At 39.9% G+C, this 18298-nt stretch overlaps 1 protein-coding gene across 2 annotated transcripts in view; it reads left to right on the forward strand.

Moving 5' to 3' along the window:
- ZNF609 (zinc finger protein 609) overlaps nt 1-18298 on the forward strand; it is a 701843-nt gene that overhangs the window by 464775 nt on the left and 218770 nt on the right. For both annotated transcript variants that reach the window (XM_044077491.1, XM_044077492.1), the window contains exon 5: nt 5176-5354. In XM_044077491.1, the coding sequence (XP_043933426.1) occupies nt 5176-5354 (179 nt within the window). The remainder of the gene's footprint in view (nt 1-5175; nt 5355-18298) is intronic.

The following is an 18298-nucleotide window of genomic DNA, read 5'->3' on the forward strand; positions in this document are numbered from 1 at the left end:
TTCATAACAAATGAGAAAATGACCTCACTTAGCATGCACCTTTGTCTCTATTTTGTGTCTTTACTGAAACAAAAGTAAAATTGCCGATTTTTGTCTAGCTTTATACAGCTGCATACACATAACAGCACTCCCCTCTATTCTTTGTTTTGGGACACAGTAAGTAGGCTGCATTAGTTTTTATGTGCGCCAGGTAATCATTGATTGAAGCTACAGCTGGTTAAACATAACCAGTTGAAGTTTCAACCCATCAGAAAACTAAAGTAAGCATTTTTCAACCCCTCCCATAACCTCATGTAGGGAGCAATCCCCATTACCTCACAGGACATACACACATATATAAAATAGGTGTAGGGCAGCTGGTCGAATGAGCATAGACCCCAGGGAAATGGACTATTCCCCTGCCTGGAGATTGTCGATCTTGCACATCTATTGACCATCTGTCTGCATTGCTCAAACTGATGTTGATATAGTTAGTCATTTCATAGATTCATAGGTAGGTACAAGGCTATCAGCCCAAGGGCCAAAGCAAGCCTAGCCAACAGTGTATTGGCTTTCGCCACCCATGTAGTGTTAAATTCCTGCCCCTCTATCAAGCAGAGCCTCAGACATAATCCCAGGGGTGAATATCCTATCACCCATCCACTTATCAAGGTTTTTCTTGAAGAGTGCTAATGATGAGCTCTGCTTGATGTAGATGGGAATTTTGTTCCAGAGCATGGGAAGTCTCTGGGACAAGAATCTATCCCTCCAGCATGTCCTATTTATCGTTGTGGTGAGGTTTAGGTCCCTAGAGCGTGTAGCTCGGGGAGACTGGGATTTCTTTAAGTGGAGCATGTCCATTAATTCCGGGTTTGACATGGCTTTGTATGTTAGACAGTGGTCTCCTCGGAGTAAGCGGTATGTGACCAAGTAGAGTTGGAGTTTCTTGAGTCGGTCGGCATAGGGCAACTGTTTGAGGCCAGCAGTCCTTTTGGTGAGGTACTGTTGGGGCCTCTCCAGTTGTTGTAGGTGTCTTGTGAGGCACATCCCAATCGGGGCATTGTATTCAATGAGGGGTCTGGTAAATGATGAGTAAAGGGGGACGATGACTTTCTTATTTCTAGATGCGAACCCTTTTGTGATTAGGTGGGCCACATAGAAAGATTTTCTGACCACTGTGGCAATGTGGTTATCGAAGGAGAGGTTACTATCCACTTGGGTCCCAAGGTCTCTTATTACACTTTCTGTGTTAAGTGAACTTCCCCCTATTTGGTAATTCATGTGTACTGTGTTTTTACCAAAGGGGATAATAATGCACTTTTTGGCATTTAGCTTGAGGCCATGATTTTGACACCAGGTGTCTGTCTAGGTGAGGCCCTTTTGCAGGATGTCTATGTTAGCAGAGGAATCGATAATGGCACCAGTTTGCAGTCATCTGCGAACTTGGTTAGCCATAGACCCTTGGTGTTCGCTTGCACTTCAGAGAAGTATATACCGAACAGGAGAGGTCCCAAGACTGAACCCTGGGGCACTCCACTTGTTACTGGTTTGGAGTTGGATCTGGAGTCTGCAACTCTCACTGTGTGGGTTCTGTCCATGAGCCAGTTGGCCACCCATCTCGTGATGTAAGGGTTTATGTTAAGGTTGATGAGTTTATCTATGATTCCTGAATGGGGGATAGTGTCACAGGCTTTAGCGAGGTCCAGGTAGGCTGTATGGACCACCCTGCCCTCGTCTGTGGCCTTGCTAACGGTTTCAAAGAAGTCTACCAGGTTTAGGAGACATGATCTACCTTTCACAAATCCGAATTGGGTAGCATCCAAAGTTTGGAGGTTACCAATGTCTTTGTTTATAAATTCCATGATGATACGCTCCATGGCCTTGCAGACCAGGCTTGTCAAGTTAATAGGTTGATAGTTCCCGGGGTCTGTGGTGGTTCCTCCTTTGCGGAGTGGGATAACCGTTGCTGTGTGCCATTCCTTGGGCACATAGCCTGTGGTGAGGCTGTGATTGAACATAGAGTTTAGGTGGGGGGGGGGGGGGCTAGTTCATTTTGGAGTTTGTGTAAGATGCAGCCTGGGATGTTGTCCAGTCCCATGGATGCTGTGTTTTTGGCTATAGAGAGTGCCATTTTTACCTGCGTGTTTATGATTGACGGGGCTCTACAACCATCTGGTATAGTCATAGGCCCTTTATGGGGGTGAGGGGGCGTAAAGTTTCAACCATCTGGTATAGTCATAGGCCCTTTATGGGGGTGTGGGGGCGTAAAGTTTGCACTGAACCTATCTGCCAAGATGTTGGCAATATCAGATGGCTCTGCATATTTTGCGCCGTTATGTTGTAGCTCTGTGCACCAACTGTTCCAAATATATATACATGCACGCCATCTCTGCAGTTTCTCAACTTCAAAAGAAGGAAATGTCCAAACACAGTGAATCACTGACAGTGCTGTGACAGAAATGACCCTAGCAATTTTTTTCCCATGAGGAAAAGCATTCAAGCAGTTGCAGCTCATGTAGTTGTGACTGATGTATTTCAACCTCATCATCCTGCTCAGATGGTATCTGCATTATTTGTCCATTTAAGGTAAAGTCTACGATTCTGTAGTCGAATATTACTTGTGGTAGACTTACTTGTATGTAACCTTTTGGAACCTGTAGGCAAATTAGAAAGGAAAAGAAGCATCCAACACAGAGCGCTAGGGAGGACACGTACTACAGTAAGATTCATTAATCTTCCAGTACTTAGTAGTAATTCGAATTTAATTTCTGCAGCATTGTAGTCTGGATTTTTTTTGTGTCCATCATGTTGAGAAGTGAATTGGCAAGCCTCTAATTTGCTCATTATTATATATATATATATATATATATATATATATATATATATATATATATATATATATATATAAAATAAAGTGCGTCTGTCAGTAAAGTGGCATCCCATCCCGGATTTGTTCTCTTGCCAGCAAAGGCTGTAGTTTCTTGACACTCCTTGGCAGGGTAATGCAGGTATTGGAGAATGAATGAATTAATTTAGAGTTAAAAAAGGAGAATTAGTTAATTTGAGGAAAACCGCTCTTCATATAACAGAAACTGTACACTAGCCGTGTCTTATTTCAGCCAATTATCCCACCTTGTTTATGTGCCCTGTATGCTGAATTCCTCAGTATGTCTGTATTTTGAAAAAAAGCTTAAAGCAGCATTTTTTTTATTGTATACCCCCCTCCCATTTGTCAAGCCACCCCACGTTGGATGCCCATTTGTTTCCTAGTGGTGGGAAAATCCCAGGATTAATGAGGTGAATGCTATCATGCAGGCAGACATTGGAGTGGCTTGTGCCCCTTCACCAGCATCCCAGCTGTGAGTGTATTTTACTACGAATGGCCTAACTCGTCCCTTGATGGGGATATGAGCAGTTCTTACCACAAGGACCATATACGTCATTTTGTTCATGTGTTCGTGCTCCTCCACATGTACCAACAAGGGCTACCATAACTGTTTTGGGCTGTCACACTTGCATCTTTCCCTGCATCAGCTCCCTGCGTTATGACATGCCCTGACATTCCAGCAGAGGCTGTGTCAACAGAGCAACATGAGCTGACCAGGGTCCTCATCTCCTGTCCCCCAGGATGGGCATACCCATCCTTTCTGCCTGCACCATCAAGCACCTAAGCTGCTAATCAAGCTCTGATTGCCTGGGCTCTAGTTAGGGCTTTATACCTCTACACTGATCAAAAGTGGTATATTCTTTACAGTGTAGGAGTGATTTACAAAGCAGAGCATGTCTGCCACTTAAAAGTTCTCTCTCACTGATTTTGTATCTGATGCACATATTTTAAAACAAGATTATATATGAACACCTTTTTTTTTCCATTAGTTTGTTCATGTTTAGGTGCTGTTTAGCATAAGTATTGAATATGGTTTGCATCAGTCATATTAAAGTCAACTGTCTGATAAACTGCATACCCTTACAGACGAGCTAGTTTTCAAAGTATATAGAAAAAGTGGGAGATGCAAATTAATGGAGGTTCTGTAGTAGAGAATTACAAACAGTTGCATGTCTTGTAGCTGGTTGTAATATACTCATGGCTGAGGGTCAGTATACTGAAAGTCACTATAATGTGGCAAGACTGGTACACTGGGAGTTGTGCAGTACAGGTAGCTGAGAAACAGTAGACACGAACCACAAAGATTTACTGAAAATGAAGTTTTGATCACATGAGATCATCCAATAACAAGAGTAATAAAAGTAGAAGCAAGAAAACTAGATACTATAGTAGATGAAAGACAGAAGGACAAAAGTAACTTTAATTGTAGAAGTAGCCACACACAGCAATTATAGTGTCTTGTATACTGAGATGCATAGTCATTTGTACCGGATATGTAAGCAGAAAGTGGAAAAGTGTTGTGTGAAGGCACCAAGATAGTTCCAGTAGCAGTAGGAGCAACAGGGCTAATTAAAAAAAAAATAATAATTTTAAGCATGCTCATATATGTTGCCATTAGTTAACTCCATGTGGACTGCAGAAGAAAGTAATTTTCTGTACATTGTGGGTGCTGAGAAAAGCACTATTGCCAAATATCAAAGATTAATGGAGTACTTATTTCATAAAGTTTAATCATACCCTGACATAGGAATGGAGTCCATAGTAGTCAAGGTATTAGAAACTCTAAACATTTGGAGAAATTCAAAAAGCGATAAGCACAAAGACATTGACTAAATACTTTTCATGATGGTGTCATGATATTCTTTTATACAAAGAAATTGCTGTGGTAGTAGTACCACAGGATTTATTTTGAATAGACTTTTTGGTAACAGAATAGATTAAGTGGTCCAAAGATCATTTTCATGTATGGCTTGGTTGCTGAGCAAAAAGTAAATGTTCATAATACAGAAGTGTGCAAAGATAAAATAGTTGCAGAGTACTATTAGGCATAAGTAACCAGAACTCAAGCGCAGCCATAGTAAACTGAAACCTTGGATTGGATGAGTAGTAACAGCGGCAGTTAAGCTGTTAAGCATTAAAAAATTCAACTCCTATGCAGCTTTTTAAATAATGGTGGCAGCTGCAGTAGTAAGCAGCAGCAATAAAGACTTGTAAGGCACCAGGAACTGTAAGAGTTTAATTCTTCATACAATTAGTGAGATATGGTATTCATGGGGTTTGTTTACAAACATTTGATTGTTTTCCTACAGCACCCTACCTCCCACAAGGCTACGCATTCTCACCATTTGGAGCAAAGGTTTCTGGGAATGAAGATGGAGAAAAGGCAAGGTCCAGCCCTAGCATGAGTAGTAAACCAGGCTCTGAATCCAAGGCGTTAGACCTCATTCAGCAACAGCACGCCAGCCACTACAAGAGCAAATCCCCCACGGTGAGGCACTGTCGTGACACTACTGCATACTATCATGTTCAGCTTTTTGTACATTTTGAGAAATGGATTTATATTTGTATCTTATGTATAAGTTAGTAAGTACAATGGTCAGACTGCACGGTGGCAGAAAAAAGTTATTGGTGTCAAAATAAGACATTGCCTGTGGTATTCTACTTCTTTAAAAGTCTAATGTTACAGAAACTGTTTTTTATTTATTTTTTTTTTTTTAATAAATTCTCATGTTTGGTACCGTCATGACCACTGAACTGTAAGAAGTATCTCATTGATTAATAATTGTGGTTTTCAGATTTAGTACTATTCTCAAAAAAGTTAGTTCTTTTCAGATTTAGTTCTTATACAACCCCAAGTACTTCAGCTGGTTAACCATTATAGGCATTAAATGCAAAGCTATAGCTATTGCATCCAGATACATTTCTGTGACTGCCATGCAGTTTCTCATTTGTCATATTTTGGCTTCCAGACTCAACTTTCTTTTTAGATTTGCAGAGTCTCTTTAATAACTCAAACATCTTTAGTAGTGTGTTTATTTCAACAGAGTAATGAAGTACAGTAACTATAGTGAGCTGTTTTTGTGTCATCTCTAATTCATTAGCATCAAGAACTGTTGTATGGGTCTTATAAAGCCATTTTGTACATAACTCCTTTTTAATACAGCACACTTTTACAAAATGCTAGTATGTACTGGTCATTTTTGGCTTATAATGCTTTAATGGATAATGCCAGTATTCCTGGTTCTGATAGTAGAACTTAGTATCTTGTTTGCAAAGTCACTTCTGTGTAGTTCATAAATCAGCAAGAAACTTCAAGGATGCGTGTATAGCTGTAAGATGTTCGTCGTTCCCACTGCTGCAGTAACCTTCAGGCTATATGGGTTGTATGTTCATCATACTGATCACTGTTGCAGTAGCTGTAGCTATGTGGGGTTGTATCCTGCCAAGGATACAACAGCCAGCCAGCTTCCAAAGCTTCAGGAAACCTTCCACATGCCCAAACTATCGGGCAGCTCGAGTTGAGCTGACTAAAAGAAGAGTTTGGGTTCAAAGCCCTTCAGAGCTTTACTTCTGCTGTGGAGTACGCTCCTGTGAGGCTTTGAAGAATCATCGATGAAGTTGTGGTTTCTTTTGCTGGTAAGGTAGGTTCACTTTGAGGGAAAAAAATTCCATTTTCTTAATTATGTTGATGTTTTTTTTTACTTTCCTCTTCAGAACTATAACATATTTTAAGCAGCAGTCTTTTTTTTTTGTCAGTTTAAAAGTGTTGTAAAGCAAATGGTAACAATTTTTCTGTGGATAAATTGTTCCTTTTACTTTTATGGGGGCTGACATAGTGTTTTAAAGTACTTTTTATTCCATTTTTCTGTCAAAAAATAACTTTTGTAGACTAGTAGTGTAGACTGCTTGTCTACTCTAGAAAAGAGGAAGACTTGCCTGTCTTATGGTCAGTCCTGTGTCTAGCCACAAAAAGAAAAAAAATAAGCAAACAGCCTTTGCCACCACAGCAGGCTAGCAATTTTGTCTCGGCCACAGGTGGTTTACTCTGCTGTAGCCACTTGTTGTACCTCAGACCACTCATATTTTACCCCACATGCCTCTGGTGTCGCACCTACAACCACTATGTTAGCCACATCCTCCGCTGCTAATGAAGTCCTCTCAATAGTCGAAGGAAGAGCCACTCTTATTGAGCAGGGAAGTTTTCTACTGCTGTGTCAGAATTCTGTGCCAATCCCTGGGGAAGCTGCTACTGCTATTATTAACATGGTTGGCCCAATTTTTCCTGTTTTAAAAAAAAAACAGAAAAACCAAGCATGTATCTGTTTCTCTTCAAAGTTCTTTAGATGAGGATCTGATTCAGGGTTTAATTCAGGCTATTGATCCTTGTAACGTAGTTTCTGGTAAAAGAAAGAGGTAGTTCTCTTTTCTTGAAGAGATTCAAGATTCTGAATCTGAACAGGAAAATGCAGGGATGTATACAGTTTTTTTCACTCAGATTTCTGATTCAAACTCCAAGAAGAGTTCAGTTTCTGATTATCTCTGTGGAATGTTCTCTTTTTCTGAGACTATTACTAGAAGGTCCAAGTGTTTTCAGTGACAGAAAACTGAGGTTTCTGTCTCTCAGAAAATAATATGAGTTGTTGTATAATGATTTTTGAGAACCTGCATCCATTCCTCCTGTTCTGTTTGCTTTAGAGGATGTCTGTTACTGCCTGCAGTTTTCCTGATAGTCAGTCACCTTCATACTTCTCAGCCTGGAGACGAAACAAATGTGGACAAAAGCCCATGAAAAGTAGGTACAACTGGTCAAAAATCTGGACCACTAATCAACATAAAATCTGCAAATGTAACTCTGCCTACTCCAGTGGGATTGTGGGATACCAACATTCAAATAATTGTGAAAATGTTCCCCAATTTAACATTAACTCTGAAAATATACATTCACACAGAAACACCATTTAAAGTCCCTTTACAGCATTAACAAGAAATCTTAAGGGAAGTAGTAGACAATAGGCATGTAAAACACTTTCCATTCTACTTTCTGTCCTACCACACTTCTAGTATTTACACTCTGACGTCACATTAGCTGCATCCTTACATAAATTCATTAAAATCACATACATCAGTAACTAAAACATCATGTATAAAAGAACTGTGCACTGTGTTAATCTTAATAGGAAACTAAAGTCTGTAATAACAGTCATTGGTATAACAAGCCACTGTTGTCAGTATGTGGGTATCAGGTCATTCTGATTAGTGGATGAAATTAATCTGATTCGGAAATCTTCTGCTCTTGGAGTTATATAAATATCAATGTGCATTAGTAGGTTTTGTTAACAAATCTGGTAGCTGCTGATGCAGGGCACTGACTCGTACCTCTAACTGTCCCCAAATTAGACTCATATTTTAGCTCTATCCAGGCCTTTCTTCTTAATCCCAATCCCCTCCTAAAACTGCTGACTTTTGGGAAATAAGGTGGTGAATCGCACAATATATAATGACAGTAATTAGATCTTATTCTGTCAATGTCTCAATTTAATATAATACACCTATACACTGTATGTTATATATATATAAAATGTGTGTATATATATATATATATATATATATATATAGATATATATATATATATATATATAGATATATATATATATGTGTGTATGTATGTAGCGTGCATACCTATCAATCCTCTTGGCGCAAGAAATCTGGCCAAAAACTAGCATACTAGGAGGTCAAAGGCCCAAAATAGGGACAGAATTTAAATATTGTTCTTATAAACTTAGAAAGCCGATAGACTAACAGTATTTGTGTTAGTATGCATTTTATGAAGGATGTGAAGTCTGAAACTCATATGTCAGTATTTAGTGACTTCAGTCCCTAACTCTCACCCTCTTAGCAGTGGAAATCTGGACAAAGCCAAAAATAATGGGGGCACAGAGCCAAAAACAGGGACAGATTTTAAGCATTTCTCTTCTAAATTTAGAAAGTTGCTACAATAAAACGTTTTGTGTTAGCATGGTTTTTCTGATTAATATGAAGGCCAAAACTCAAATGTATTTCATTAGTCACTTCAGTCCTCATTGATTTGCCAGAAAAAAAAAACACAAATTTTATGAGGAACAGACCAAAAATTTGAACCAAAACTCTGAACATTCTGCAATCATTTTGACAGTTGAGATGTATTTTTGGGATAGCACCCATGATGTCACCAACAGTCCCTGCCACTGCATCAACTTTCTTAAGTTACTTGCTTAAACCTTTTTTTCCAGATCTGTTTACATTCCAAAGTCTAAGCTGTTGGTCATTTTTCATCATGTCCCCGAGTTTGCATTTTTTTTCCCTTTGATGCCTGTTCTGCTATATATTTTGATGTTCTGTATTGCAGTCTTCTTGCAATTGCTAGCACGACATCCTTGTTTTTCTCATCTTTAGCAGTGCTTACTGATGCACACTTGCCATTATGTAAATATTTGCATTGAATCACTGCAATATTTAACAATTCCATTTGCATTAATTATGTGCAGTCCTCTTGAACTCTTGTCAGTTGCCCATCACAGATGCACACGACTAAATTTGCAGACAGTGCAGTGCTTCTGTTTCTACTTGTTCTCTCTCTCTCTTATGGACAGCAGCCAGTACAGTGAGGAAATTGATCATCGTCAGTACAGATGAACACACTGAATGAAGTATAAAGGGAAAGCATATGCTTACAGGAAGCTCTAATTACTGTGAGCCGTTTCTTTAATTTCACCTAGCATGGAATACAGCTAGATCTGAGAACCATACCTTTAACCACATTCTCACAGAAATGCTAAATTTTCCTCACTAGCCCTGTTTACCATTCATCTTGCGTATTTCTTAACTTTGGGGAAAAAAAAATCTCTCTGCTTCCTACTGTTCCCACAGTCCACGCCCCTTTAAAATGGTTAATTTTCAGTTAAAATAAGGTTTAGTCTGGTTGTGTGACTATTTTTAAATGATAGTCATAGTCGAAAATATCAGACATAGAGATGTATAAAATATGTCTTGTATCAAGGCTAATCGAGCAAGAGATGGACACACTGCCCACAGAAATGACCTATTAATTATTCCCCTCAATTTATGAATGGGACTAGTAATTGCTGTTACAATGTAAACCCTGGAGATCGACTTCCTAGAGCAGCCAATCTCTAGTGTTCAGTCCTCTGTGATTTGCCAGAAAACCACAAATTTTTATGAGAAACAGACCAAAACAATGAGGCTAAATGTTGTTATACACACACCCATACATTTCTGTCTGTTCTTTCACACAAAAGCATACACACTTTCTCTCTGCTCTGTCACACAAACACATACCTTCTCTTTGTTCGCTCTCTCTCTCTCACACACACACACACACACACACACTACTTTTTCTCTGCTGTCAAACAACCACACACTCAATACACACACCTACTTTCTCTCATACGAATGGCTAGTTTAAATTACATACACACACACACTTTCTCTTTCATAAGGAGAAACGAACTGCCAGTTTAACACACATACTCCTCATACACTCACTCACGCTTACCTCTGCATGACTAGTTTAAATTCCACTGTAAGTGTGGACTGAGTTTACATCCGCTTCAACGTGCGTGCATTTGAAGCACACATCAACATCCTTAAAGGAGAAGATGCCACCACCACTAATGTGTGTGTGTGTGTGTGTGTGTGTGTGTGTGTGTTTTTTTTTTTTTTAATTTATTGTTGAAGCCTCTTATAAGTGGGAAGGTGTTCACCCCCCCCACCCTATGGTCCTGGAATTCGGGATTTAAAGTGGCCAATGGGGAATTCGTAGCACCCTAATATTTTGAGCCCAAAACATGGAAATACTGAGGAATTCGGTAAAGTTGAGAGGTATGGCCAACTGCCCTTAAAAAGGCAGATAGCATGTATAAAGTTCTCAGTATTCTAAATTTTTATGCACTGTTCCCAAATCTGACCAAGCAACTATAGCTTTAGTTGATCCCACTGCTGCCTCTTTCTGATAAGGATGGGAAAATTATTGATAGGTATGGGGAAGAAGGATATACTTCTGCTGCTTTGATTTTCAGAATTTTAAATTAATCAGGCTCATATGTTAAAGTTTGGTCTGACAAATTGTGAAAGTATGAGGAATGTTTTATTTGAAGTTTCTTGTGAGGAAAAATCTGCTTTAAATAACTTTTTTTTTCTATTGCACAGGTCACGTTGCTCATTGTTTATAATGTATATATGCCTGTGTTGATACTTCCTCCAGGGCTATGGCCACTGATACTATTTTGAGGAGGTTTAAGTGGCTGCATTTTCAGACCCTCACAGATGATGATAAAAATGAGATTGTAAATTCTCCCTTGGATAGAGATTGTGTTTGGCCTGTCTGTTGCAGAGTTGATCAAAAAGAGTAATGAAGGGGTAAGTTGATCCAGTTAATCTCTGAATATTTTCAGCCCTCCTTTTCTAAATTTTGCAAGGGATTTTCTCTCTCGGATGTTTAAAAAGGAATGGAAAGGGGGTTCCAAAAAGTAGTCTCGAACCTCCCAAAACCAAGGACAGTTCAAGTCTGAGTGACTGTTCAAAAGACCTTGTGACCTCCTCCCACTGTGGCCACTTTTATTCACACGGAAAGTGTGAATCTCCTTTTTTATGTTGAGCAACAGATAGTTTCAAACAAATGCATTCTGAAAGTCATTCAGCAAGGTTACAGATAGCACTGGTAGGAAATTCTTCCTTTCCAGGGGGTTCATTCCTTATCCTCCAGTTTAAACTCTTTGTTTCCACCATTTCATCAGCACATGCTGGCCCAAGGAGTGATAGAACTAGTTCCCCTTCCCAGGTGAGGAAGGGTCTTTATTCAAGGTTACTTGTGCGAAAGAAAGAGAAAATTCTTGGGGACTAGTTTTGTATAGTGCCCACATTCAAAATGATGTCACTTCACAACTTGTTGTCTCTTCTTCCTCTTTCAAGTTTTCTGGCAACATTAAACATAAAAGATGTTTATTTATCATCACATTCTTGTTCTTCCAGACTTCATGCATTTCTTAAGGTTTTTTTGTGTCTGGATCACATTATCAGTTCTCTTCCTTACCCTTTGAACTATCCACTGCACCAAGAGTGTTCACAAAGTGTATAGATCCAGTTATAGCTCATTGCAGGCTGCAGGGTATCCACATTTTTCCATATTTAGATGACTTGTTTATCTTTGCAGCATCGTTTTCAAAGCGTCAGGGATCTCTGTCTCTGGTGAGCTATCTCTTACAAAAGCTGAGATTCCAAGAGAACATGCAAAAGTCTTTTTTGACTCCTTCACACAGGATTGTCTTCTCATGGGATGTTATCTAGACACCTCAGTTCAAAGAGCTTTTCTTCCATAGGAAAAAATAGATCTGTATCTATATCTGTTTATAAGATTTTCCACTTAGACTTCAGTCACTGCAAGGAAATAATTCAGGATTGAGGGTCTCATGGCAGGACACCATATGAGAAAGATACAGTGGTATGCGAAATCTCTTTGGTCCCAACATCAACATCCTTTATGTTTTCAAATACCAGTGCTGGGTTTGTCTGAAGAGAAATCTTTTGGTGGAGACGCAGATATCATTAAGTCCAGGTTTCCCCTTCTCCCTCACTGTTGCAAAGCAGTCAGTCACCACAGACTCTTGAGGCTTTGCTTGAGGAGCAGTTTCTGAAGGGATAAAAGTCCAGGGTGTGTGGGACACCAAGGATAGATAAAAGCATATAAATATCAAGGAAATGCTCGCCTTGATCAAGGCACTCAACTCTCTGAACCATCATTGGTCCCTAGGACCTCTTCAAGTGGTTACAGATAGTACCACAGTCATGTGGTGCATCAAAGTGCAAGGGGTACCAGGTTGTGCCACCTTTGTAAACTAGCCATGTTAGGCTGGAATATAGCTTCATATCACAATCTCACTCTACAGGCTTCCTACATTTTGTCAGAACATACTTGTGTAGCAGAGAAGCATAGCAGGACCAGGACAGACCCTCACAAATGGAAACTAGATCGGGGGGTCTTCCAAGGTTTGATTCATCTGTGGAAAGTTCCTCTAGTAGACCTATTTGACTTCACTCTTATCAATCAACTGGCAAGATTCTGTTCCAGGACTCCACACAAGAAGGCCTGGAGACGGATGCCTTTTCTTTTCCTTGGACAGAAATATTCCTTTATGCTTTACCTCCCTTTCCACTAATATCCAGGTACTTCTGAAGATTCAGAAGGAATCCCCCAAGATCATTGTGGTGACTCCCTTCTGAACCAAGCAACAGTATTTCTCCCTTCTTTAGGATATGGCCAGGGACAATTACCACAAGCTTCCTTACAGATTGGATCTACTCATAAAAGATCATGAGTGTTTGATGCACCCTGACATCAATCAACTTCAGTTAATTACCTGGATAATAGGGTCTTAATTTCTTGTAGGCACCTCTTTACTGAGGACATGCAGCAGGTAATAATGGAGGCAAGAAAGCCTACTACTAGAAAGTCATATATTAGCTTCTAGGTGGTGAGCAACATCACCACCACCCATTCAGGGCTAGTTGTTCTCTGGTTTGACAATATTTGTGTGAGCTACTGTCCCATGGCCTTTCTTTTTCCCCTGTAGAGGTTCATTTATCTGCTATTTCAGCATGTCTGCCTATGGATCATCGTCTTTTACTGTAGTCTTATGTCAAAATGCCCTTTAAAAGAGTTTTGCATAGGAGGCTTCCCAGAAAAACTGTGGCCACTCCTTGAGATCTTAATTTTGTGTTAGTGAAGTTAACACTTGCTCCATTTGAACTGGCTTATCTGATTGACTTGAAATCTGTTACATGGAAAACAGTGTTACCGATTGCTCTGACCTCTGCAAGAAGGGTATCCGAGTTGCAAGTTTTATGGTGAGTGAACCCTGTTTTGTTTTCCATATGGACAGGGTTTCTTTGAGAACTGATCCATCTTTTATGCCTAAAGTGGTATCTTAATTTACTTTGACAGATTATCCATCTTCCCGTTTTCTTTCCTGAACCTGAAATTGAGGGATGTCCATAGTCAACTTAGGTACTATCATTACAGAACTAAATCTTTGGATCAGTTGTTCATTTCTTATGAAGGTAATAAAGGGCAACATGTCAAAACAAACTATTTCCAAATGGTTGTCTAAGGCTATTACCTTTTTATTATAGTTGTCATAGCAAAACTATTCCAGGCAGGGTCAAGGCCCACGCTGTCTGGGCCTTGTGTTCATCTGTGGCTTTCTGTACAGGATTATAGAAATATTCTAGAAGCTGTTACTTAGTCCTCTGTACATATTGTTACAAAGCTCTGTATACGCTTGATTCCTCCTGGTTAGATCAAGCTTTGCTAGGACCATTCTCCAGGGGCTCCTGGACTCTTCTCCTTCCACCTCTCAAATGTAGTTAGCTAAGGTAGTCTACCCATATAGCTAAGGCTATTGCAGCCATGAACAATATGAAGAACATAGTAGGGTTGTGCAAGATGAACTTGCATAACAGCAGATGTTTGAATGATCTAGCAGCTCCCTCCATTCCCCCTGTTTTTTGGTGTGTTCTTTATGCCAGGTGTGAATATTTATTTTTTTGCTAGTCCTAGTATTGTCCTTTCAGGGGTCAGCCCCTCTGTCATTCTCTCTCTCTCTCTCTCTCTCTCTCTCTGCAGACAGGGAAGCTCTGAAGAACTTCGTGCTCAAATTCATCTTTTAGTCAGTCCTGCTCAAGCTGCTTGACAGTTTGGGTGCATAGGAGGTGTCCTTAAGCTTTCGAAGCTAGCTGGCTGTTATATCCTTGGCAGGATATAATCCATATGGCTAAGGCTACTGTAGCATTGATCATTTGAACATCTACTGTTACCATAAGTTTTACTTGCAGAACTGTACTTTTCCTTCTTAGTAAACAACCACCATCCAGCTTCACAAAGCTCTGGCTGTCCCCAAGACCTTCACTCTGACTGCTGATCGGCTAGCCCCAAGGAGGGAAATCAGGCTTTGGTAATCAACCCATATAACCTAGAGGCTACTGGCAGCAGTTGGAATGATGAACATAATGTAGTTGTGTAAGTTGCACTTGACTGTGACAGTAGTTATTCGAATTCCTCACTGCTGCAGTAGCCACTGCCATGCTCCATCCCTCTTCCCTTGTATATAGTTGTAATTGGGATATAAAGTAGTGTTTTGTGTTTTTCTACAATGTGGTTCATTGTTTTTTTGGTTCAGTATCATTAGGCTGTTCTCTGTCTGTGGGCAGTAAATCATCAGCCCCCTTTTTTTTCTACATGGAGCTCAGGGTGCAGTATCAGCTGTTGCCTTCTCTCTTGTTTCAGTCCACTCGCTTACCTTCAACAGTCATGCCTGATTGTCACAGGTCTTCTCTCACACACAATTCAGCCATCTCTTTGCTGGATGCCCTTGTTTCTTCTTCCTGTCTTTCCAAGTCATCTTCACCAGATTGTCTAATGCTTTGTATGCACGTGCCCAATCCACATTAATTAGTTCTGTTTGACCTTCTCTGCAACTGGAGCTATGTTGGCTTCTCCTCTTGTGTCCTTATTTCTTTATCTGTCCAACAGTGTGCATCCTACCACGTGTGTCAGGCACCACTTCTGCATCACCAATAGCTTCTTCAACTGCTCTGCCTTTACTGCCCAAGTTTCAATGTAGTACAGTGGTACTGTTCACACCACTGTTTTGTACACTCGTCTTTCCACTTCTTTGGCATTCTCCTGTCAATTACTATTCCTGACACACTATGTCAGCTGGCTGCAGTCCCTCTCATTCTATCTTTGACCTCCTCATTCAGACTTCTCTTCAACCACCCCTCCCAGATTCTTGAAGTTGTTAACTTGTTCTGCTATATCCGTTCTATCATTTCTTAGCTTTTTCTAATTGCTCCATTTGCTGCCATTTCAAACTGTCTTGTCTGTACTCAATTTCATCCCATGTGCTTTTGGTTTTCTGTTGCATTACCCTATCCTTCGCTGACATTCTTGCTCAAAGTCTGCCTGTAATAACACATCATCTGCATACAAAAAATTGTTATTGTTAATCTGTCCTCTCTAGCCATATCAAACAGAGTTGCTATATGCTGACTTTCTATGGATAAGAAAGTCATGAAGAAATCTTCACTGTGATTGCATATTTCCGTAGTTGGGGCGAACCCCAGTGCTGCACTGTAGTGTCAGTTTTGCAAAATGAGTCCAACTACATGGTGTGGGAGTAGAGCTCACAGCCTTCTGCACCAAAGGAGAGAGCAGGTTAACTGTTGAACTAATGAGACTGCTCAGACTTTTCAAAAAGATCTTGAAGAGGGGACTGACCTCTGTTTGCGTTTGTATCCTTTTCATGTTATGAGTAGCATTCAACACCAGTTGTCCTCTTTGAACATCATTTGATGATGTGAGTATACTCTCACAATTGTACTTTAGCATTCTTGCCACAGTTAGCCATAAAAGTCTCAGACTGCAGGTACATTTTTGAGAGCAATGGCTTACATGTTTTCTTGTGATCTGATAATTCATATTTTAAGGTCTGATATAACACAAATCCATTGATACTTCAGGAACCTGTGGAATCAGAACACTTGAATAGTGGAGCATGGCCTTCCTGTTGTCCATGCTGTGATCAGTATTTCACTAGTGGTATCTTTGGATGTCAAAGAATCAAGCTTTACCTTTGGTTCATACATTTCCAGACTTGGGACTGACAGCATACCTTGCTGAATTTTGATTGGGGGGGGGAATCATTTTCAGTATATTAGAATACAGAGTATGTGGCATAGAGGCAGTCGTATACCATTTACAAGGATATGATTGCAGTCTTCCCCATTGTTTCACTTATTCATATAGTGACTCTCAACTCCACATGTGGTATACCAACAAAGGGAGTGCCCACTCATCACTATGCAGTGGCACTTCTGTCTCACATTGTAATATTAAGAAATCATTCTTATTCATCACATTGTACTGTTAGTAAATCATTCTTTTTCATCTTTCTTGCTGGCTTTTTGTTGGATTCACTGTAAGCATCAGCAGCAATTTTCAGATGTGGTTAAAGATTATCTGCGGCTAGAGTGGTGGGTTGTAGTTCGAGATCTGGTAGAAGTAGGGACTAGTTTTAATGGAGTGTGTGTTAGTGACATTTGGATCATTAGATGGGCCATGGGTTGATAGATTTGTGCTTAATTATTGAGACTACAGCTTGAATATAAAGTAAGTATTGAAGTCATTCACAGTAGTAGCTGAGGAGTGATGTGGCGATGGATTAGGCTGAAGTATACCTTGGGTTAGATAAGTTTTTGAACAGTTGCTCAAGATATGTTTGGGTTGCTTTGATGTCATTTCCTGAAGCTGGTATGGTAATGTTTCTATGAAGTTTTATATTTTATTTAGTAGCAGTTCTCAGGTGCCTAAACAGTTGAAGATTTTGTTATTTGCTGTGTTTTGTGAGATAGCCAGGAGGCAGGGTTTTGCTTGACTTTCTTTTCCTTTTCAGGAAAGCACAGTCATTTAGTATAGCTAAAGGCTTTGCTAAATTATAGGGTGGCGTCATCCCATCTAAAGGTAGGGTTTTTATATTTTCCATTTCTAACATTGTAGTGTGGCAATAAATGCATCAGCATCAACATCTGATACCTTGGAGACTTGCTTGTATTGATGTTGATGTTCATCATTACCACTGCTGCAGTAGCGTTTAGGCCATATGGGTCGTGTCTTGCCAAAGGTACAACAACCAACCAGCTTCCAGAAGCTCTGGCTTCCTCCAATACTGCTTCTCTGTCTGTTGGCAAACCTGGATAGATGGTCACTGAGGCAGTCAGGTGCTAGCTGTGGAGATGATATTGGGATTTGATTTAAGTATTCATTCTAGAATTGAAGCTGTACTACATTGTTTATCATGTGTAGTGGGGGGGGGGTATCATGAGATGAGTGACTCTGTAAATTTTGATGTTGTTGGGGGAATTTTTGCTTGTGATATGGGACCAGTCAATATTTTAATCTCCTGGGGTAAGTGTTTCTTCCAGGCTGTTAACAGATACCAAGGATAAAATGTATTCGGCGGTGCAGACATTATTTCCTGGTGAAATGTACAGACCAATGGTAAGTGGATTTAGCTTAAGAAAGGAAATAATCTCAGCTCTGGAGAATTTAGGTTGATTACACTGGCAGAGAGAGAGTTGAATATCAATTGGGTACAGTATATGATGTATGATATCTATACCTTCAGCTATTTTGGCTTTATGGTCCTCTGCAAAGATGTTTCTGGGAGGAAGAATTTTATTATCTTTGATTTCAGGTTTTAGCCAGGTTTCTGTTACAAGGCCATCAGTACTGTAGTGTGATACGAATGCATGTAAGTCTGTCAGTTTGTTACAGATACTCTGGAGGTTAATGTTAAAATTTTAGGGTAGTGTAGTTAGAGC

Source organism: Protopterus annectens, chromosome 7.part0 (assembly GCF_019279795.1).
Source record: "Protopterus annectens isolate FY-2018-M chromosome 7.part0, PAN1.0, whole genome shotgun sequence".
Taxonomy (NCBI): Eukaryota; Metazoa; Chordata; order Ceratodontiformes; family Protopteridae; genus Protopterus; species Protopterus annectens.